This window comes from Petaurus breviceps, unplaced genomic scaffold (genome assembly GCF_028583685.1).
Source record: "Petaurus breviceps papuanus isolate PSGF00001 unplaced genomic scaffold, PetGlider_PUasm1.0 178, whole genome shotgun sequence".
NCBI lineage: Eukaryota > Metazoa > Chordata > Mammalia > Diprotodontia > Petauridae > Petaurus > Petaurus breviceps.
The window spans coordinates 10109096-10133742 of NW_027185777.1; the positions used below are offsets into that span (position 1 = coordinate 10109096).

At 39.4% G+C, this 24647-nt stretch overlaps 1 protein-coding gene across 3 annotated transcripts in view; it reads left to right on the top strand.

Moving 5' to 3' along the window:
* Positions 1-24647, top strand: part of CACNB2 (calcium voltage-gated channel auxiliary subunit beta 2) — a 415522-nt gene that overhangs the window by 384134 nt on the left and 6741 nt on the right. For all 3 annotated transcript variants that reach the window (XM_069086269.1, XM_069086272.1, XM_069086271.1), the window contains 3 exons: positions 3980-4060; positions 5301-5359; positions 11086-11195. In XM_069086269.1, coding sequence (XP_068942370.1) covers positions 3980-4060; positions 5301-5359; positions 11086-11195 — 250 coding nt within the window. The remainder of the gene's footprint in view (positions 1-3979; positions 4061-5300; positions 5360-11085; positions 11196-24647) is intronic.

A 24647-nucleotide genomic window follows, 5' to 3' on the forward strand; every position in this document is an offset into this window, starting at 1 on the left:
ATATAAATTCTCTCCCAATGTTCTTGCCTCTTCCATCAGTCAGATTGCAGCATCCCATCTGTTGGACACTGGGTGTCTAGCAGTCTCCTTGTGAGCCTTTGCCACTGGCCAACCAAGGTGTCAAAGGAACGATGCAATTGTCTCTGCTGACTGGTATTTTCTCAGAACCCTTTATTTCAGACAAGAGTCCACTTCCTGTCAGTAAGTTTTGCAGCTTCTGAAAGAGGCTGCCTACTTCTCCCTTTTTTTAGGAATCCCCTAATTCCCATTCCTTCCCTTATTTTACACACCACCATCTGTCCTCACTGTGATAAATATGACAGTGTTACCAAGGCTGGCAAAAACAGTGGGTGAATTCCAGCACAAGGAGTGTGCAGTAAATAAATTCTCCTCTGTTCACCCTCCTCCCCCAACCTTCCCTGAAGGTTGGACTCTTATCCCTAGGAATGGGTCTTCTGCCTTATGCATCCAGAGCTTATAAGTAATTTGTATGGTTCTAGGAACTGAAGTGCAAGGGGGTTTTTGTTTGCTTTTCTATACAGTTGCCAAGTAAATAACTGAAGACAACAGAATCGTAGTCCCAAAAAATGTGCTTAAATTAAAGAACTTGGATCTCTATTATTAAGACCATCAGTAATCTAAAAAGAGAAATTATAATATAAGAATGACCCAATCCCTTATCACAGAGATTCAAACAGAAAAGTGATCAAGTCTTTGTGATTCCATGTTGGCATCCCTTCGGAGGCTTTCACCAAAGTCATCCATTGCACAGTTGAGTAGAAACTTAACAAGTGAATGCCACCAACCAAAAGCATTGTAGCAGAGTAGAAGGAGCACTATCACTGGGGTAAGAGGAACTGGGTTCAAATCCCACCTCTGACAACACCTATCTTTATGACCTTGGGTAAGTCACTTAAACTCACTGGGTCTGTTTCCTCATTTGTGAAATGTTGGAGATTGGACTCAATGGCCTCTGAGGTCTCTTCCAGTCCAGTGGTATAATCTTGATCTTCACCTGATCATTAACAACCCACAGCAAACAGATTAGAACGAGTAAGCAGTTGTTAACCAGAGCTTCTGGTCATATTGCTTGATCTTTCCCTGAAGTTTTCCATACCTCCAAATATATCCCAAAACATTTTTTCTAAATTACTTCATCGTTATTTTTGCCAGTGAAGAATGTATAACAAAAGAGAGATGACTGGAAAATGCAGCTGAAAATTCATTGATTTATTTTAAGGTTAGAGCTCAAAGTGCCACTATTCCATCAAATAAGGTAATTTCTGTATCTACCTTAATTATTAAGTAGCTGGTTGAAGACTAGCAATGGGTAGCCCTTTGCTGGTCGACAGTCACAAAACCAAAAAAAAAAAATCAAAGATTTATTGCATCAGACACCGACCCTCTATTAATTATAGACTCAGAATTTCTTTGGGCTATTACTAAAATGCATGCATCAGACTATTTACATTCCTGATCTCAAAGGTAGAAACAATCTCTTGATGCTGCAGAGTTACAAGAACGTGGCTGCCAAATATTTTGAGCCTGCATTATATAAATAAGTTCATTTATATGCTTATGATGCCTTGGGCACTGGTACTCATTCTTCTTATGTTATCAATTATGTGGTGAACTTTTATGTAGCACTGCAGAAAGAGAGAGATTTGGCCGCGAGGTTGTCTTCCATGTTGTAGATGGCTTTAGGTTGGTGCTTGTGTGGCATTCTGTGCTGTCACTGTATTCATGTTTGTCTTGGTTTTTTACTTCCTGTATAAAATGTTCTTTACCTTGTTATGTCTCTTTAAATTTATCTGGAAACTCGTTAAACATTGAAACAGTGAAAAATGACAGCACAGTACATAGTATTGTGTTCCCCCTTCTCTGGAATATGTATGTTATGGTGACTTTTTCCAGATTGGTGCATTTGTTTTGAAGGTGCTTTTAAAATTTCTAAACAACAGGAACCAGAAGTATAAATGAAAATGATTTTAATAACACAAAATAAATTATTTTAATAAGCCAAAAAAAACTCCTTAAGAAACTGTGATAGAAAAACAAATTCATAAGTCTTCCATATTTGAGGGTTAATTTATAAAATACCCAGAGTAATTTAAAAGACATTCCATTTCTGTTCATATCTTTTTTTTAATTAATCTAACCCAACAAGCATCCTAATATTGCAAGGATATAATGACAAAATGAAAAACTGTCCCTGCCCTCAAGGAGCTTACATTCTACTTAAGGAATATAATATGAAAACATAAAAATATTTACATGAAATTTTGAAAAAGAGTGAGTAGTAACTAAAGAAATAAGGAAAAGCTTCCAGTAGGAGATGGTACATTAGCTTGAAGAAAGCTAGAGATTAGAATTAATGTCCTCTTATTAATCTATTTAGAGTAATTCACAAATCAGTAGATGTTTTAATTAAGAAATCTTAACAAGATCTTCTTGGCATTGGAGGCTGCATTTATTGGCTCTAAATAAAACTGCCCAATCCTTGACCAACTTTATGTCTTCTGTTATAGGAATATCTCTTTGGCATAAAGTTAATGGCATTACCCATTATCTTCTGGCTATTTTCTTCATCTTGAGTCTATCAGTTGAGCTATGCCAGTGATCTGCTTGATTTTGTAACTGGCTATCTCTGTAACTCTCCACCTCTACTCCAAATTGTTTTACTGCAGAGGGAGTTTGAGGCAGCCACGTAATATAGACATGCCTTAAATTCAACTGCAAAATGTAGACATGGGCTAGAAAGGCTGCATGGTGCCGTGGAGAGAGTATTGGCTCCAGAGTGAGAGGACCTAGGATTATATCCTGCCCTAGATTCTTAATAACAGTGTGACCCTGGATAAGTGCCTTAACTTCTCTGGGCCTAAGTTTCTGCTATTACTTCTGTGATCCTATGATTATAACTCCTTCCCCGGTAGTATGTTGGGTACATAAAAGAGATTATAATTTTGTTCAGTTCATGAAAATGTCACTGAGTGCATGAAAACAGAAATGAACTCAGTGGATCCACCCTTGATTTTGAATTTTTAGTTTGCTAATATTTTTTAAAGCCTATACACATTATATATAACAAGCATAATTACACAAGTAGTATTTATTTATTAGAAATGACATCTGGGTGGATTGGCTTCTGCATGGAAGTAGAAGAGAAGCAGTGTTCCATAGTGGTTAGAGCTGGTGTTAACTTGATGGTGCTGTATTGGAATCCTGCCTCTAAAACACTCTAGATGTGTTAGCCTGAGCAAGTTACAGCCTCTTAGCATTCTGGGCAATTCTCTGAGACCATAAGTGGCAGACAAGATAACAGCTTACATTAGTAGAGAGAGCTTCCTCATTCAAGAGTTCCTGATAGCAATGAAACCACAGGACCAGTCCTTTCTCATCATTCTTATAGAAATAAGAAGAGACCATAAAATAGATATTTACATTTGTTTTAAAAGGAATTTGTAGTTTATTTTCTCCCCTTGTAGATGAAGCCAATACTTAAGACAAAAGACTTTCAAATATTTTTCATCCCTACTTTATTGAATCGTATTGGTCCCAATAGTCTGGACTTTTTCTGTTTTTAATACAACATAACACTCCTCATCTGCCATTGCCTTACAGATATTTTTAAGCCCATCCATCCCAAGGCATGTTCCCATGCTTCTTTGCAGTCTTTCTACCATGTCACCTGGTTCTGTCAGAAGCAGCACCTTCTTCCAGATGAGCTTCCCTATGAAGAAGTTAGATTACCATGTCTGGAGAGAGGCAAGGGAATCATGATGGTTTCAAGCATAGGAAAATAAACTCACACCTTGGGCTGAGTTTATTTATAGCAGAGCCAAAAAAAAATCTGGAAAACCAGCGCCTTTTATTTTTCCTCTTGGTTGAATCCCCTGGGAAGTGAGTTAGTGTCTTGTAGATGAATTATAAGCATCCTGTCTTCTGCTAAGATTCTGAAAGCCTTCTTCTCTCTTTGCAGACAGAGCACATTCCTCCTTACGATGTGGTGCCTTCTATGCGACCGGTAGTGTTAGTGGGGCCTTCTCTGAAGGGCTATGAGGTAAGTAACTTCTCTCTCTCTTTTTTTAATTTATGGAATAAAACAAGCATTTCTATAAAATAGTATATATTTTTTAAAGATGATGGCACATGAAACTGCAAATCTTTTGTGTACAACTTGTCATTCTTTTTAAGTATATAAAGTTATACTGTAAATTTTTTCCCCTTCTAATCTTCCTTTCACCCTAGAGATGGCTATCATTAGACATTGGCTTCTCTTGAGTAGCATCTTTCAGCCAGTAGAATTAGTCTTCTACTCAGTCCCCCTCCCAATTTCTGAACTTAAATGAACCTGAAGTAGTAACCAAATTATTTTAAGCTGTTGACAAGTATTTGGGGAGAGGAGTCTGGGGGGCTGCAACTCGGGAAAACATGGTTGTTGGCCATGTATTCAACCAGAAACAAAATTGATCATGTCATCAAATGGAGAGTGATTACAAAAGTTTTTTTTTTTTGCTTTTTGAAGGGCAATGGGGGTTAAGTGACTTGCCCATGGTCATACAGCTAGTTTTTGTGTTAAGTGTCTGAGGCCGGATGTGAACTCGGGTCCTCCTGACTCTAGGGTCGGTGCTCTATTCACTGCACCACCTAGTTGCCCCTAATTACAACAGTTCTTGGTATGAGAACCATTTGAAGGTGTTAGAAATGTTTAGTATAGAGAAGACTTGGGGAGAACATGAATGATCCTTAAATATCCATCAGGCAGTCTGATAGAAGACAGGTTAAATTTTTTGCTTGATTTGTCCCCAAGAAAGAAGGATTAGTGTTAATAGATAGAAATATCAGAGAGGCAAATTTTGATTTATTATAAGGAAAACTTCTTATAGCTGTAATTATGCAAGAGTAGAAAAGATTTCCTCCAGAGGTAATGAATTTCTTGTTGCTGGTAATCCTGAATCAAAGGTTGGATTAGCACTCAGAATACCATAGACTCTAGTTGTATAGATTGGTTCTTCTGGAATAGGTTGGATTCGTTAGCTTCTGAGGTTCCTTCTTTTTCTGATATTCTCTGGTTCTGTGAATAATATAAATGAACCATTTACAGTAAATATGAGTAAAAAGAGACTAGAAACTGCTTTTATTGTTTTTTATCAAAAATCAGAAAAGAAAATGATAACCTTCAAATTATGCCATTTTTCCAAATATGAATCCCATGTCTATCATTTTTAACAAAAACAATTTGTTTTAGCACAGCCACTGATGTTTGCCATACCTTCATTTGTCACTTTACTTATTTTTAGGTGACAGATATGATGCAGAAAGCACTGTTTGATTTTTTAAAACACAGATTTGAAGGGCGGTAAGTACATCAGCCTGTTTTTTATTTTCTTATTTGTTTCATCTTGGAGATTTAGTCAAGTAGAATCCTGGGGGGAGATGCACATATTACCATGATGAAGTTTGGGATGTATGTAATATTGCTCTCCAAAGCCTAACCAGTTCCAGATGTAGCCTTCCTTAGTTCTCCACCCAGTTGCCAAATTAGCATTCCTAAAGTACAGATCTGACCATGTCACCTCCCTATTCAATAAACTACAATGGTTCTCTTTATCTGCAGGAACAAATAAAAAGTCCTTTGGTTGGCATTCAGAACCCCTCACAGCCTGAGCCCTTCCTGCCATTTGTTTTCTTATACCTTACTCCCACCCAAATACTCTGCCATCCAATGACATTGGTCTCTGCTGTTTCTCACAGTAAGACATGCTTGACTGACTCTAGGCATTTTCATTGACTGTCCCTTATGCCTGGAATACTCTCCCTCCCCTTCTTCACCTTCCTTCAAGTCCCAGCTAAAATTCCTACATTCTACACCAGACGTGTCAAATCCATGGCCCACTCCCTAATGTAATCCTCAACCAGATTAAAATGTAATTGGGAAATATTTAACAGAGTCAATAAAAGCACAATAAAACATGTTCTCTTTCACAACATGACTATTACGGATATGTTTTGCATGACTACGTGTGTATAACCTAAATCAAATTGCTTGCCTTCTCAATGAGAGGGTTGGGGAGGGAGGAAAGGAGAGAATTTGGAGCTCAGAGTTTTTTAAAAAATGTTGAAAATTGTTTTTACATGTAACTGGGAAAAAAATAAAATATTAAAAAATTTTTAAAAAGAAAAAAATCACAATAAAGCATCATCTCAATATAGGGTTTTCTAAGGCAGTAAGCAGCAGCTGGGGTCCTTATATACAGTTTAGTGACTCCTGTTTCTACTTGAGTTTGATGCCATGGTTCTGCAAGAAGCTTTTCCTAAAAAAATATAATAAATTTTTTTAAAAAAGAAGCTTTTCCTAATGCCCCTTAAAAGCTGTACCTTTCCTCTGCTGATTATCTTCAACTTAATCCCATATATATCTTATTTATACATAATTGTTTGTATGAGCAAGACCTAGACTGTGAGCTATTTGAGAGGAAGTATTATCTTTTATCTTTTTTGTATTCCCAGAGCTTATCTGAGTGTCTGGTGCATGGTAGGCTCTTAATAAATGCCTAGTAACTCAGCACCTCTATCAGTCAATCAACAAACCTCTGTATAGAGTACTATGCTAGGCACCAGAGAAGGTAAGTAGTTTAGATAAGGTTATAATGCCACCAGACTTTGTCATGATGGAATGATAGCTACAGAGGAAGCAATGAAAGTGTCAAGGCTTCAAAATTTGAGTCTGAGTGCTGGCTGGTAGACCTGTTCATCATGTGACCCTGATGGATGAATCATTTAACCTCTCTGATCCAGGCTCTCTCTTCCTCTGGAAAATGCAAAGAATAAGGCTTGACTTACCTGCTGCGAAGGGTTGTTAGGAGAAAAAAAGCTTTGTCAGACTTAAAAGAACTCCATCAAGATGAGCTGTTACTATTGTAGAAGGCCCCGATGCTCTTCCCATTTCTCTTTTGTTACTGGAGCAGGAGGAAAGTCATCAAATGTACCCTTTGAATTTAAAACAAGAGAATGGAACAAGGGAACCTAGCAATGTCAGGACCGTTTCTCTGCATTTTCACCCTCTTCCGTACCCCTTTGCCTCCTCCTCACCAGCCATCATCAGAGAAGAACTGGGACCAGACTGTCAGGTTAGCTGTATCAGGAGGGCTCAGGAGTTCCCTAGAGCATTCTTCATGTGATAATGTATTCCTTTTATTCTAGGGGTGGAGAACCTGCAGCCTCGAGGACACATGTGACCCTCTAGATCCTTGAGTGAGGCCCTTTGAGGACCTAGACAGCCCCACGTGACCTCAAGGCTACAGCTTTCCCACCACTGTATAATTACACCTTTTAGTCTGCCATTTTAAAAAAGGGTAGAATGAAGGCTTTTCCCCCCACAGTTTCAAAATTAGGGAATGGCAGAAAATGAAATTTTTCAAAACAGTTCAAGAAAAGGACACAATCAGAAAAGGAGTAAGTGTATTTTTCAAGGAAAAAGAAAAATAGGTGTTTTTCAGCTAGACCTGTTTCCCCTGATTCTTCTAATTTTAATTTTCTATAACTTCATGAAATGATTTATTACATGCTAGGCCAAGAACTCTGGCATTGTGCAGGCCTAGCTAAGACTGAGGTGTGCCTCTAACCTACCCTGTTAGAATAAATCAGCATGCATTTATTCACTCCCTGGCTTTGGCTCTTAGTGCAGTTGGGAACAGTCTATGTGAGCATTCTCTGAATAGAGTATGTCTTCCTGGAGAAGCTTTGATGCTTTTTAATGCACTAATAAATCCACTGCTTCTTCTTCAACAAGTAAAGATATATTGAAAAGAGAGAAAGAAAGAGAAGGAAAAGGATGATTCTGATTCAGTTCTCATCTTTAGATGAGAATAAGCTTTACTTAGACCTGGGCAGATCATGATGAATTTGGAAGGGGAAAGCTAAGTCAAAGGTTGTGTCTTGGCTAGGATATTAGCCAGCTTATTTTCATTAAGAGAAAAATGAAATAGCAATGGCAGAAAATTAGCTAACAAACCATTACAAGAAATAACTTGTGTTCTCATCAGTGAGACTACCTTGGCTGTACTTTTGTTTTTTCTTAAAACAATTGGGGTTAAGTAACTTGCTCAAGGTTACATGGCCAGGTGTTTCTGGGTGGATGCTAAGTGTCTGAGCCCGATTCGATCCCCAGGTCATCCCGACACTGGGGCCGGTGCTCTTACTCGCTGTGCTGCTTGACTGCCTCTTGGCTGTACTTTCCAGGTACTCAGGTCTCTTATTCTAAAGCCTGCGGCCTGTAAGATTTGATCAGCAGGCATCTGTTAAGGTGGAGCTAAAAAGACAAAAGTTAAGTCTGCTCTACTGACCTGCCAGGGAGGAGCTTACTTAACCAACATACCACATACATATATAAGGATAACCAGAATATATACAAAATTACAAGATAATTTTGAGATGGAGAGATCTTTTCACCAGTAAAGGTTTCACAAAAAAGGCAATACAAAGCTTAAAGGAAATCAGATAATTCCAAGAGAAGAAAGTGCCTTCCAGGTATGGAGAAGTAGTTTCTAAGCGATGGTGAGAAAATGCATGTGGAAGTGGTATGACTGGTGAGTCTTAAGGGTGTGAGAATAGGTAAATGGGGAAAACAATGTCATGTGGGTGGAATTATGCATCAGGGAGAACCAGAAAATAGAAGGAGAATCAGAGGAGAAATGCCAAAAGGAGATGATATTTCTTAGTTGTAGAGGAGGAGATGGCAGAGACCACAATAGAAGAGTCAGATGACTTTGGGGAGGGACATGGGAGTTTGGGGTCATTTTTGATGTGGTCCATAGGGAAACGAGGATTGGCAGTAAGGATTAGAGATGAGGGTTTGTTCTTTCAGAAGCCCATGATTCAGTGTCACAGGAATAAGGAACAGGTGAGAGTTTCCTAACCATTGGGAAATGCATCCAGGCAAAGAAACAGGAATTGACAAAAGTTACATTGATGAAAATAGGTAAGAAAGATGTTCTCCTTATGATCTCTCCTCATGAATCCCTGGTCTTAATGCACCCCTTATTCTCAAGCCTAATATAATTTCTCCACCATATGTTTCACTTATTAAATCTTTGGATGTTTAGGCTAGAGGAGAACGAATCAAGATATGAAAATTTTTTACTCTTTGGCATCAAGCCTCAGGTGGCTTATTTAAAAATGAATCTACCCTAATTCTTATATATAAACAGAGCTTTTTAAAAAATATCACCTTGCAGAAAAGAGATAATAGAAGAATAAAACAGTCAAACCTCTTCTAATAGGCAAAACTAACATCTGTGACTAATTAAATTCCCCAGTCTAGTGATTCTGAACATTTCAAGAATCTACAGTGAAATCTTTGGAATATGTATCTAAGTATAAGAATGTGTAGAGTAACCCAGATTCTTGCTGGGCCATGTGTGAGGAAGTGATTTTGAAAGTCAACAAAGCAAGGGCAGCTAGGTGGCGTGGTGAATAGAGCACCAGCCCTGGAGTTAGGACGACCTGAGTTCAAATATGGCCTCAGTTCACACTTACTATCTGTGTGACCTTGGGCAAGTCACTTAACCCCAATTACCCTGCCTTCCCCCCTCCAAAAATAAAAAAAAGTCAACAAAGTAGGGAAATGGATGATATTCCATTAATGCAAGGCAGCTTTGCATATACTTAGTTGGAAGGGTGGCACCCATGCACCAAAGGAGTGACTGCTGGCATTTCTGAGGCAACATGAATCAGCATGTCCCAAGCCTGCTGCCCAAAGGACCCTTGGCTTTGTGCTATCGCCAAAGCAGAGGCTCAGGGCCCAGGAGGGGAGAAGATTATCTGCAAGCAGCTTTTACCTAGTCAGTAATGTCATCTCCCTCTGGAGTGCTTCTGAGAAGGCATGATACAGGTTACACAGGATGACAAAGCAGGACTGGATTGTGAACTGTGTCTTTGAAGGGAGTTGCCCACATGGATCAGAGAACATATCCAGTGAGATAGCAAAGAATAGTTTAAACCCTGAGAACAGTGGTTCTTAGGAATTTTCTTTGTCCCTAGTCTTTGTCCATTCAGCAAAATCCACTCAAATGCTGAGTATTAAGCGATCACTCTGGCACAGGCCCTCAACACCTCATACACTGATTTGTGCAGTAACCTGCTGGTGGGTCTGTCTGCCTCAAGTCTCTCCCCACCCCAGTCTGTCCTCCATTTGGCCATTAAGGTGATGTTCCTAAAGTATAAGTCCAGCCACACACTACTCAGTAAACTCTGGTGGCTCCCTATTACCTCTAGAATCAAATCCAAACCCTCTATTTGGTATCCATAGCCTTTCCTAATTAAAGAAGTCCTACCTTTCTGGTCTTCTCATACCTTACTGTCACATGCTGTGATCCAATCATTACATCTCTTGGCTCTAGGCATTTTCTCTGGCTGTCCCTTTGGAATGCTTTCCCTCCTCATCTCTGCCTCCCTCAAAGTCCCAATTAAAATCTTATCTTCTAAAGGAAGCCTCTCCCACCCCTCTTAATTCTAGCGCCTTTTCTCTATATGTCCTGTTTGTCCTGTATATAGTTTGATTGTGCATATTGGTTTACTTGTCATTTCCCCCTTTCAACAATAAGCTCCTTGAGGGCAGGGACTGTGTTTTGCCTCTTTATGTATCTTCAACACTTAGCATAGTGCCTGGAACATTACAGTAGGTGCTTAATAAATGTTTATTGATTGACTGCAGACCCCCCTGTTGTGCTATTATAAGGCAATTATGCATCTTTAAAGCCTTTATTTGTAACATGAATAGCCATATTTGCCTGCTTTAATTTTATAATAAATATTGGGATTGTTTACCTAGAATTTCTGAAAAGTCAGCATATGTTATGAGACATGCCCTGCAAGTGGTAACAAATTTCCTGGGCCCAGGGTCCAAAGATCTAAAGTTCCAAACCATCCAAACTGTGATGATGTTTTTCAATTCAGCTTGCCATGTATTCTCCCATTTGTGTATTTCATGTCACATGCTCAGTTACCTGAATTAATTTTAACTGTCCTTTTTTTTTACCCACTTTCCAGAAGCCTGAGTCTAATGATTTTTTTTTTTTTGCACAGGATATCTATCACAAGGGTTACAGCTGACATCTCGCTTGCCAAACGCTCAGTATTAAATAATCCTAGCAAGCATGCGATAATAGAACGCTCCAATACAAGGTCAAGCTTAGGTAAGTTTGTACAACACTGATAAACCTTTTCCCTTCAAACAAGAATTTCAAACACTCCTCAGTTTGGTGATGGCAAAGATCTACATAAATCATTCCATTTGTCCTGGGACTCACACATGTCACCAGGAGATAGAGAGGCAGACATGGTGCTTTCTCCTTATAATAATCCTCCATTTTGTAATTAATATAAAGAATTTAGATTTCTTTAGCAATCTGAAGTTGACAGAGTTCTTTTCTTCCACGAACTCTGTGAGGTGAACAAAATTTGTAGATGTCCCTTTCTGTACCAGGCACAAATATATTATCCCTAATTTACAGATGAGGAAGCTGAGATTCTGAGACATTTAGTGACTTATGCAGAAATTCACACTAGGAAGTCTGTGATGGGTGAGTCATGTTTCTTAAGTACCAATACAGTTTGGAAACAGACTATTCCTCCCCGTTTCTCAGACAGCAAGACCAATCAAAGTCCTCAGCCCATCAAAAGATTTCCTTCCGGGGGCAGCTATGTGGCACAGTGAATAGAGCACTGGCCCTGGAGTCAGGAGGACCTGAGTTCAAATCCAGCCTCAGACACTTGACACACTTACTAGCCATGTGACTTTGGGCAAGTCACTTAACCCAATCGCCCTCCAAAAAGCAAAAAAAAGAAATATTTCCTTCCACATATGGAGACATCCAGGCACTGAATGATGACATTGGGTCCTCACTTAACAAATCCATCAGTGCTAAGTGGGAGGGGATGAGTATGACGCTGTCCTTACACTCTCCCCCCAATTTAAATGTTTGCTATCCTCAGAAAATCTACTAGAGTATATTTGGAAATTCCATAGACCCAAATCTTGGACAGTTCTTAAGTTCCATATTATCTTTTTTTTTAATGCCTTCCTCAGTGCCTCGTATTAAAGAGTCTCAGGAAAAGTCTTTCTGGTACAGTTTCTAATTAAATATGGTAGTAGCATTCTTCTATACTTCCAAATTTTTAGTGTTACAATTTAACAAACCAATACCATTTGACAAAGTTCTTTATAACTTAATGCCTGGCTTATTGCTTATGAAAAAAAAAGTGCCTTCCCCAACCCAGAAAGAATGAAAAAAAGGAAAAGATAAGCAAGTCTCCTTTCTCAAAGAGAAAGCATGAGCCTTTAGAGAGCTCCTTGAGCATGTAGGGATCTCCCCAATAGGGTTACAAAGTTGGGGTTGACTGGAAGTCACCTCCTCCCCCTACCCACTTATAACTGGGGAACCAAACCAATTTGGTTGGATGCTTTGGTAGCAACACTAGTTGACTGGCTTCAGAGAAGCCAAGTTCTTGTCCTCTCCCTCTCCCATGGAGGGGCCCTTCTACTCTGGTCTCATTGGGGTATATAACAATATCAGTATTATCTGAGATTAATCACTTATTAATTTATAATGCAAAGAAAATCAAACTTCTTGCTAAGAAAGAAAAGCCCAAATGCTTACAGATTCCAGAGCATGTGAAGCTCTCATTATAGGGATTAGGAAACTGGATTCAGGAAAGAGGGGGCAGAGTCAAGATGGCAGAGTAGAAGCAGGACCTCCCTGGTGCTCTGGCTTCTACCTTCCCCAATCCATGTAAAAGGGGACTCTGAACAAACTTTGGAGCTACAGAACCCACAAAATGACACAGAGAATCTAACCTCCCGCTGAGGACAGCCAGGCAGGCCAGCAGGAATCAGCCAGCGCAGTGGTCTGGGAGCCAAGGCTTTAGCCTCAGGCCGGAGGGACTCTAGATCAGCAGAAGCTGTGGCCATTTCCAGAATTATCAACACACAGATGTGAAGGACAAAGTGAGAGGTCAGTGCAGTCTGGACTTTGGGACCCAGTAAGTGGGAGTGCGTGGCTTTTGCCCCCAGGGAGAGAAGCCGCTGAGAAGCCCAGCGCCACATGGCAGCTTCAGCTCCTGGCCTGCAGAGCGTAGGGGGACCAAGCACCAGTCTGAGGGGTAATTGCTCTTGCTTTAACCTGCTTGGATCTGGATTGCAATCTAGAGTGGAGGTCCTGGGGTGTGTGTCCAGCTTGCCAGAGTGTGTGGAGGCCTCAGAGAGGGCACCCATCTAATACCTCCAGTAGCTGAGAAAACCCCAGCACTTGGAACGAAAGCTCCCCTGTCTGGTGGCAGAGTCCTACTGTGGCAAAAAGCCCAGGGATCAAGTGACTGAGGGGCGACATGACCAGGCAAAGGAAACAAAGCAGACAGAAGATTACAATATTAGACTCCTATTTTGGGGACAAAAAGGAGCAAAGCATGGAACAGGAGGAAGACAGTGAAGTCAGAACTCCTGCACCAAAAGCTTCAAAGGAAAATATGAGTTGGTTACAGGCCATAGAGGACCTTAAGAATCAGATAAGAGAAGTGGAGGAAAAATTGGGAAGAAAAATGAGAACGATGCAAGAAAATTACGATATGAGAGTCAACAGCCTGACTGAGGAAAATCATACCTTAAAAAATAGACTAGGGGCTGCCAGGTAGCACAGTGAGTAAGAGCACTGGCCCCAGAGTTGGGGATCAAATCCAGGCTCAGACACTTAGCACCCACCCAGAAACACCTGGCTGTGTAACCTTGAGCAAGTTACTTAACCCCAATTGCTTAGGGGAGACCAAGTTGCTCAGTGAGTAAGAGCACCGGCCCCACAGTTGGGATGACCTGGGATCAAATCTGGGCTCAGATACTTACCACCACACCCAGAAATAACTGGCCGTGTAACCTTGAGCAGGTTACTTAACCCCACTTGCTTTAAAAAAAAGAATAGACTAACTCAAATGGCAAAAGAGACTCAAAAAGGCAATGAAGAGAAGAATGTCTTAAAAAGCCAAATTTGCCAGATGGAAAAAGAATCTCAAAAGCTCACTGAGGAGAATCATTGCTTCCGAATTAGATTGGAGCAAATGGAAGCTAATGAATTTATAAGAAATCAAGATGCTGTTAAACAGATCCAAACAAATGAAAGAACAGAAGGCAATGTGAAATATCTCATGGGAAAAACCACTGACTTGGAAAATAGATCCAGGAGAGATAATTTAAAAATTATTGAACTATCTGAAAGCTATGATCAAAGTAAGAACCTAGAAATCATCCTCCAGGAAGTTCTCAAGGAAAACTGCCCTGATGTTTTAGAACCAGAGGGCAAAATAGAGGTTGAAAGAATCCACCTCCTGAAAAAGATCCCAAAAAGAAATCTCCTAGGAATGTTATAGTAGCCAGGTTCCAGAATTCCCATATTAAGGAGAGAATATTACAAGCAGCCAGGAAGAAACAATTTGAATATTGTGGAAAAACAATCAGGATAACCCAGGATCTGGCAGCTTCTACACTGAGGGATCAAAGGGCTTGGATTATGATATTCTGGAGGTCAAAGGAGCTAGGATTAAAACCAAGAATAACCTACCCAGCAAAACTGAGTATCATGTTTCAGGGGAAATATGGTCATTCAGTTGAATAAAGGACTTTCAAGCTTTCTTGATGAAAAAAACCAGAGTTGAATAGAAAATTTGACATTCAGATACAAGAAGCAAGAGAAGCATGAGAAGGTAAACAGGGAAAAGAAATCATAAGGAACTTATCAAAGTTAAACTATTAACATTCCCACGTGGAAAAACAATAATTGTAACTGATGAAACTTTTCTCAGTATGAAAATAATTGAAGGGAATAGAAATATATATATATATATATATATATATATGTCTATATATGAGGGTATGCAGGCATATGAATACATATGAGAATGTGTGCATATATGTTTACAGGTATACATAGATAGAGGGCACAGGACCAATTTAATAGGAAGGGATGATACTTAAAAGGTGAAATTAAGAGGTGAGAGAGGAATATAATGAGAAGAGATTGGGAGAGACAGAATGGGGTAAACTATCTCATATAGATGAGGCAAGGGAAAATGGTTACAATGGAGGGGGAAAAAAATAAAATAAAAAAAGGAAACTGGATTCACCTGGAAGTTCTCACCTCACCCATAAGTGAAAAATCAAATTCAGTGAAAATTCTTCCATGATCCTCTCAATGCATAAGACATTCAGATGAGGTGTGGACAAAATTTGTATTTGTCCCTTTCTATACTGGGCAAAATATGTCTTCAAGAGACCCTGTATCATGTGTTTCGGAGGTCTAAGAAAATTTTCCCTGGGTCCCTACACTAAAAGGCACCTCAAAATTTCCCCAATGGATCCCTATGATTTCAAAGGAAATCCAAATGGAGTTTCAGACTTTCACCTCACTAGGACAAGCAGATTAACTTAAAGAAGGTAAACTCAGAATATCCCTCAAAGAGGTTTGGGAGCTCCCAGAAAAGAATTAAGTACTTAAGGTTGATTTCTTCAGGTTTATAGGCCAGCAGGCAAACCTCATCTAATAAATCTGCAATATTTTAGGATTTCACAATAAGAAAAGAAAAGATCAGAAGAAAAAAAATATGACTATTGTAATGTAATGCCAAGGAAAGGCAACTTCCCAAGGCTCAAAATACCAGCATAGGTGCTCTCCATTTTATTCAGTGACCAACCAAGAACAGAGAAGATCAAAACATGACATCATTCAAAATACAGCATTTACTAAGCATGATTAAATAATCTCCAAGGACTACCCCACCCCAGGACCTTCCAATCATTCAATCAATTACAAAGTCCCTGGTCTAAATACTACTCCACCCCTAGGCTGTACCTTCATTTAGTCCACCACAAAGCCCTCTTCTCAAATGGAGATTAGTTTCCAAACATAAGTAAAATACATTCATTTGCTCAACCACAGAACACAAAAAGGTCAAAAGTTCCCCACCCCTGGATCACAATTGAATCTACCCCAGAGTTACATCAAGTTTAAGCACAGCACTTAATACCCAAATGGAGGTCTTTTCTTCATCTTGACACAAGGCAAGTTCTCAGCAATCTTAGTTCCTGGGGAGACAAGGCTTAGCAAGGCCACAAGATACATTGCCAGTCCCTTCATTAATTCATCCTCTGTCTTGTAGAACAGTCCTAGAACCCCTGAAAACATTAGCAAAACCCTCTCCCAGGATTTCTGTGAACATACAACAAGAAAATCCTTCTTCAGGGCTTCTGAACCAACATAAAGGTTCCCAGACCCTTGCAACAACAGCACTGTCCTTCACCAGTGGACAGTATTCACTCTCTGTCTGCAGGACAGTCTCAGTAGCTCTGAACCAACAGAAATGTTCCCAGACCCCTGCAACAACAGCACTGTCCTTCACCAGTGGACAGTATTCACTCTCTGTCTGCAGTACAGTCTCAGGAGCTCTTAGCCAACAGCCAGGCTCCAGTACTTCTTCAACAAAAGGACTGTCTTTCACCAGTGGACAAATCTGGCAAAACAACATCAAAACAGACAAAGTACCAGCAAAACAGCCATGTCTCCTCAGTCCTTGGCAGCTCAGGGGGCAGGTCTCAAAAGTCCAGGGCAATTCATAGTGGCCCCCAGCAATTCTCTCGGTCTCTCTCAGCCTCCACGAGGTGCTGCTTCCAAAAAGTTCTTCTGCCTCTCTCTTGTCTCTCCAAATGTACATCACCAGCTCCTCCCAGTTCAGGACTCTCTTTTCACATCAACAAGTCCATCCCACAGGTGGGATTAACAAGCTCTGGGTTTTAACACAATCAATTTGAAAACCAAGCCAATACAGGAGAATCTTTAATTGCCATTACTATCACAACTATCAGCTAGGACTCAGCATTTTAGAAATATAAAATCTATACTTCTCATATTAGCAGCAGTACTTGAACTGTGTAGCACTACAGATATTGATATATAAATATTCAACAAAGTGACTACCAAGAAACTGCTCTGAGTTTTAAGGAGACACACACACACACCTTCACACACACACACACACACACACACAAAACTACTTAACAACTAAAGTTTAAAGTTGAAGTTTAAAACAAAACAGAGGAAGTGTACTACTTTTTCTCTAATATATCCTAAAACTAATGAAATTCATAAAGAGTCCCAGGTAGAAAATCTCAATGTTTATCCCAGATGAGGCCCCTATCCCAACTTCCACTTATATTTCCTAATATTGGATATATTTTTCTGATTAAATCCCAATCAGTTTTATTTAAATAAAATTTTTATAATGATGCTGAGGCAAGAGCTTAATTGATTGGTACAATGGGGAAAAAAATGCTGGACTCAAGAGTTAGGAAGTTAAAGATGGAGTTTTGATACTGTCTCTTCCTGCCCATGTGACTTTGAAGGAGTCACCTACAAGTCTGGGTCTCAGCTTGCTCATCCAGAAAATGAGGAGGCTGGACTTAATCTCTAAGTAAAGCCTTCAAGTTCTAGATTCTAGATGGCTGGATCTTTGTAATTATTTTTTAATCTTTTTAGCTCCAGCACTTAGTAGGTTCCCCCTTGCACACAGTATGTATTTGGTAGATAATTCACTTGAATCAACATCCTTAACTTCGACTTCATCAACAGGATGCTTTATCCAGTGAGGTGGCTTGCCTACATAAATTCTCCAGCTGAAGTTATGATAGCAACATAATGCAGCTGATAGTTATACTCTTTTCACAGTATTATTTTTAAACTATTCTTGGCACCAAATCAGGAATATTATTACTAAAAGTAGCAGTTTAATGAATTGTTGGCATGTTGTCTGTCATATAAACAAAAAGGGTGGACCAAAAAGAAGTGATAAACACAACGGATCACAGAAAAACTGGAAGAAACCCTAAGAAATTATAGTTGAAATGCTTTATTTTACAGTTGAGGAAACTAAATCCCAGAGAGATTAAGTGATTTTCCCAAGAGCACACAAGTACTAAGCTGAGTCAGGATTTGAACTCATATCTTGTGATTCCAATGCTATTGTCCTTTCCACTACACCAACCTGCGGCAGAAGAGTCAGGTGGATTTTGTTTTGGAAAGCAGGAACAGGGAGAAGTTTAATGGAACCCAAGCTGGATAAAAATACCACAAAGGGAGCAGGAAGATATATGATATGATGGAACAAAAGAGCATTTGTCCACTCATCCACTTTCTTAAAAACTTTGGTCTTACATACCTGAGACATAGGTGAACATCTTGTTCACTTGAACAAATTAGTCAAATTGTATGGGGATAAATGGGTCCCATGTCCTTAATCTCTTCCATTTCTCTCCATGTCGAACCTTTGAATATATAATTTATATAAAGGAAAGATTCCATCAGAGTTTTCAGTATAACCCATTCTCAGTAGTCTCTCTATACAGTAGATCTTTTGCATATTTATGGACTAATTTGAATCATAACTGGATTGTTAGTAAATGTATTTTACATTTATTAGTTCAGGAACTAGTACAATGAAATAGCATGATATGATAATGCTGGAATTAAAGTCAAAAAGACCTGAGTTCAAATCCTGTCTCAAATGTTTACTAGTTTAATGACCCTGGGTAGGTCATCTAACCTCTTGACCTCAGTTTCTTTCTTTGTGAAGTGAGAGAGTTGAACACAGTGGTTACTAAGGTCCCTTCCAACTCCAAATCAAGACTCCTTTGGCTAATACATGTTTTGAATGCACCTATGATTTCATCAGTGTAAAAGAATTCTCAAGAGGAGCTTTCTTTACCAAGACAGATTGGTACCTGCTCAGTAATTTATAGATTTGGAAAGTTACTTTGGGGCACTAAACTTTATGTGACTTGCCCAGAGTCACACATCCAGAATGTGAGAATGTGTCCAAGAAGGGGGCTTACCTCTAGCTCTTCTTCACCCCTACAATAGCTTTCTCTATAGGATTCCACATTACTTCTCCATAAAATATAGTATAATATTATACTTGAAATTATCCATCAGTAGCCCAAGAAATACAGCTTTGTAAATTATTTTCTGAATTATACCACTTTCTTGGGAGAGAAGATAGTCCTGAATTGATAGTTTATAACTTAAGCTAAAAAAAATTAATAGCAACTAGCACTTTTAAAATTCACATATATATGTATATATCTCAAGGCAAAAATACAATAAATCAACAAAGTATAACAAGTTTGAATATGTTATTGAATATCTATTTTAGTTCTGATTGAATTTATTTAGTACTTGGCACTTCAGTACTTAGAATCTATTTAGCGTTTAATAACTTGGTATTAATTTAATAAAATGTGAATTTACATCATATGTCCTGGACCTTTCACAGGTTAAAACTACTTTTTTTAAAAGCAGTTAAAATTAAGATATGGTAACATGGGTGAGGTGCATGGGGCATGCCTTCCTAAGAAGATGAGACTTTGTCTCTTGAGACAATATTTATGTCTTTTGGATTTGGTTTTGAACTAAAGGACCACGTATTAAAATAGAAAAATGATCAGTGCCTAGTTGGGGATGGTGGGCATCTAACAAACACTGATAAAAATGTATTTACCTGGAGTCATGAATATCTAATCAAAAGGACTTTAAAGAGAAAAGCAGAGGAAGAAAACTGCCTGGATGGATGGCTGGATGAGTGAGTGAATGAATAAATGAAAGAAAATGCATTTGGTAAGCATTTACTGTGTGCCAAGCTTTGTGCCAAGTGGTAGGGATACAAAAACAAAAACAGTCCCTGCCCTCAGGGAGTTTACCTTCTAATAAAAGGCGACCACGCATATAAGCCACCAGGATCCAGGAAAGATTATGTTTAGTCTGAGCAGTTTCAGAGATGGTGAGTGGAAGTATGATAGGACAGACAACTGATGTACTCTTTCCAGAAGCAATGGTAGCATTGATCTGATGACTACACTCCTCAGAGGAGGATGTGGAAAGATAGGGACTGGGAGAGCAGGCTAAGGATGGCAGGACACCCCACCCATACCCTGGGAGTTCAGAACTCAGGTTCTTAACTCCTTTCAGGCACATCTTTGGAGATCTGATATGGAGGGTGTTTTCCTACAGAGAAGCTACAATTTAGGAAGGATAGCAGTTAAGATATCCAGAAGTTCATAGGAGAAAAAAAAAACTTCAAGAAAGGAGCACACATAATTTTGTTTTTTTTTTTAAAAAGGTATTTTCAAAAATGCAGTGTCAGCAAAATATCATCAATAAATAAGATGAATTAGGGTCCTAAAACTAAGGCACAAATTGACCTCATAGGTAACACTGAGATGTGGTAGCATGAGATTGATGAATAGAATAAACATGTGGAATGGTGTGTCTTAGTTTTAAAATGGAATAGGTAAAGAAGGGTTGCATATTATGCTAACAAGAAGGTATACTCATGTCAGGAACCAAATAGGGGAAGCATAATGGAAGCTCATTGTAGTCAAAAAATAGAAGCGATTTTTTCATCAGAGTACACTTCAGGCCACCCAGACAGAAAGAGGAACTTAGAGATGTGGGGAATAGATTACAAGCCAAGCACAGAATTATGAGTAAATAAAGGGAGATTTCAGTTACCCAGACATTTATACCAGCTCTCTTATTGCTAAAAGCACAGCCAGCTAATTTTGACTTGCCTTATTAACAGTTAGATCTTTCATAAGATGGCGGGACCAACAAGGGAAAATTCTCTTTTGGAGCTGATTCTCACCATCAGAGAGTATTGGATTGGAAATAATGAGTATCAAGGGAAGTAATCATTACATCCTAGAGTGAGTTAAGAGAAGTCTGACAGGAACTCCAGATTTTTGGATAGCATTTTTTTTTTTGCTTTTTGGAGGGCAATTGGGGTTAAATAACTTGCCCAAGGTAACACGGATAGATATGTGTGTGTGTGTGTGCGCGTGTGTGTGTGTGATGTGTGTGTGTGTTAAGTGTCTGAGGCCGGATCTGAACTCAGGTCCTCCTGACTCTGGGGCCGGCACTCTACTCACTGCGCCACCTAGCTGCCCCGTGGATAGCATATTTTAAAAGGATTTAGAGGAAGGTGAGGTAGGATCCCATGATTTAAAATTCTAGTTGGGAAATCAGCATAAAGGGGATGGAAAACTCTGAAAAATGAAATGCTGGGGGCGGCTAGGTGGTGCAGTGAATAGAGCACCAGCCCTGGAGTCGGGAGGACCTGAGTTCAAATGCAGCCTCAGACACTTAACACAAAAATTAGCCATGTGACCTTGGGCAAGTCACTTAACCCCTATTGCCCTCCAAAAAGCAAAAAAAAAAAAGAATGAAATGCTGACAGCACACACAAAAATATGTTCCAGAAAGAGAAATAAAGGGGAGTGGGAATTTTTTGAGGGAGGAAGGCAGGGCAATTGGGAACTCAGGTCCTCCTGACTCCAGGGCCAGTGCTCTATTCACTGTGTCACCTAGTCACACCAAGACAGTAGGAATTAAAAAAAAACAGAGAATTGCACAGGGAGTTTACCAACCAAGTAAGACTTTTAAAATACATGCACAAGAAAATTTGGGACTCAAAATCTTGTGGAAGTGAATGTTGAAAACTAAAATAAATAAATAAATTGGGGGGGGGAATGCGTGCACAGAAGGTAGAAGCAGAAAGGTGACATTCTAAAAGAGGAAGCAATATGTACATATACAGGCATATATACCAAAGATACAAAGTAGATACAAGGCAGTGTGGGGGGAACAGGGGAGAACTACCAATGGTAAACCAGGAAAAGTTTCATACTAAAGGTGGCATTCGAACTGATTCTTAAAGGTGTAACAAGAGATTTCAAGACTTGTAGGAGAGTAGGGAGTATGTTCCAGGAATAAGGGATAGATGGCCATGGCTAAACCTTGGAAACAGGAGATAGACCAGTTTGGCTAGTCTATAGAATCTGTGGAATAAAAAGCAGGCAGAATGGGGCCAGATTGTGAAGAGCTCTAAAAGAGTTTACATATGATCCTAGAGATAATAGGGAATTTCTCTAGTTCATCGAGTAGAAGGCTGACATGGTTAGTCCTGCACTTTAGGAATATAGCTTTGGTGGCTAGATGGAGAACGGTTTGGGGCAGAGATAGGCTTGAGGAAGAGGGATAGATTAGGAGGTTATTGGAATAACCCAGGTAACTGGTGATAGAGACTGAACTATGATGGTAATCATATCAGTGAAGAGGAGATAGACATGAGAAATGTGTTGCTATGGTAACTGAGTGTGTAAGTGGGATGCATGAGACTGGAGAGTCAGGGATGGTACCAAGATTGCAAACCTGGGTGACTGGAAGGATGAAGGTGCCCTCAACAGAAATAGGGATGTTCAGAAGGGAAGAGGTAATTAGGGGAGAGACAATTTCTGGAAATGTTCAGTTTGGCATCCATGTGGGACATCTATTTCAGAATGTAGGCTGTTGAAGATTCAAGATTAGAATTCAGGAAGGAGATAAGGGTAAGATATAGAGAGCTAGAGTTATCTGCAGAGATAAGTAAAACCAAGAGAGTTGATGAGGTTATTAATACTTTTATTACTGTGTATTACTTTTCAATGCCGTGAGCACAGGTAGGACCCCGAGCTGTCTCAGTCCCTTCTTATCTTTGTACCTTGGTCCACTACACCTAGACACTCTCAGGTTAACTAGATTCTCTACATTGTTTCTGAACTATTGTGTGTTTCTGGGAAATTTCTTCATAAACTAGTCAACTTATCTTCATTTTTATCTCAGGAAAGGATTGGAATTTTTTTTTCTGAGTTTTCTTTCTTGTTCAGTCATTTTTTAGTTATGACTGACTCTTCATAACCCCATTTGGGGTTTTCTTGGCAGAGATACTGGACTGGTTTGTCACTTCAGCTCATTTGACAGATGAGGAAATGGAGGCAAATAGGATTAAATGACTTGCCCAAGGTCATGCAGCTAATAAAAGTATGAGACCATATTTGAACCCAGGAAGAGGAGTCTTCCAGATTCCAGGCCCAACACTCTATGCACTGCAACATCTAGCTGCCCCCTCTTCTTTCCAGAAGGGTAGAAAGTGAAGCATCACAGAGCTAAAGTGTTTTTATTGAAGAATACTCCTGACTCAAGCACTTGTTATATGCAAAAGGCTGTGTGCTAAGTGCTGAGTAGAATACAAAGATAAATATCATCCCTTTCCTCAAGGAAATGACTTGCTTCATTCTTCAAGGCAAGTTGGGCCCTTCTGTGAGAGAGAAGTCAGCTTTGGAGGCTTTTTAGTTTTAAAACTGAGAAATAGATGTCAAAGATCTTTGATGTCTCTCTTATGGAATTAATCTTTTAAGAAGATAATGTATTGAGCCAAAGGAGGATTCCTCGTATTGTTTCTCTGACTACAGATTACCTGTGCTTACAGCATTCTTTCTCCCTAGAAAACTGTTGGTCAGTTTCTTCTTGGTCAATCAATAAGTCACCAAGCATTTATTAGGAACTTACTATGGAAGACACAAAGAAAAAGCAAAACCAGCCCCTGCCCTCAAGGATCTTACATTCTGACAGGATGAGCACATACCACATGAATGTAGATAGACGCATATAAGATACATCCAGAGGAAAGAGGAGATAACCTGAGAGGTGAAGACACTGGCACCTGGTAGGACTAGCAAAGAGTTCCTTCAGGTGTCTCTTGAGAGGAGTCTTGGGGGGAGAAATCTGTTTCTAAGATGCAGAGGTGAGAAAGCAAAACAGGTGTCAAGACACTAACTTTTGATGACTTGGAACTCTTACGGGGTCATCCCCAAAGGAGCTCACCTCTTTGCATCAAAAATAGTGAAATTGTGTGTGTGTGTGTGTGTGTGTGTGTGTGTGTGTGTGTGTGTGTGTGTACACTCTAGTTATTTTTATAGTAAGTAGGTAGTGACATACACAACTGATTAAATGTATTATATGGCTTTTAATTCAGGTCAGATAAATATTGTTCTAAGTTCCAGAGCACAGAAATAGATCAGCTATGAACCTTAAAGTACTTCCATACTTCTTTAAAAGATTTTATTAACATCATTGCATCACTATGAGTGCTTGCTCTGGTAATGCACATTGTAAAGTCCTGCACACTTTAGCAGTTCCCAGGTATCTGGAAACTTGGGTTTTGCTTTTTTTTTTTAATTTTGATAACTATTTCAATATAATGAATTTTCTTTGTAATCCTACGTATTTTATGCATTTAAAAACATTATTCTGAGAAGCACTCCATAGGTTTTACCACACTGCAAAAAAGAATCTATGACACAAAGTTAAGAACTCCTGCCTTAGTAGATGTTTTCATGGTGGTCTTTTTTTTTTAACTGCCCCTTTTTTCATCCAGGGTTCTAGTGAAGAGCCTCTAAATAATATTGTATGGTCACTGGATTTTAGATGTACAGGTAGAAGAGACCTCAATGACCGTCTAAGTCCAACCCCATCACTTTGCAGAGAAAAATGACAGGATGAGAGGGGGGAGTGAATTGCCCAGTTATCAGTCTAGATCCTTGGACAACAACCACAATGGTCATTCCCTAAGCTCATTCCTGAAGTGTGTTCCAAATGGGTAGATTCTGCTAGAGCTGATAATGAACCACCCTAGACTTCACAATGAGCAGATCACTTACATGCCCGTGTTTAAAAAAAAAA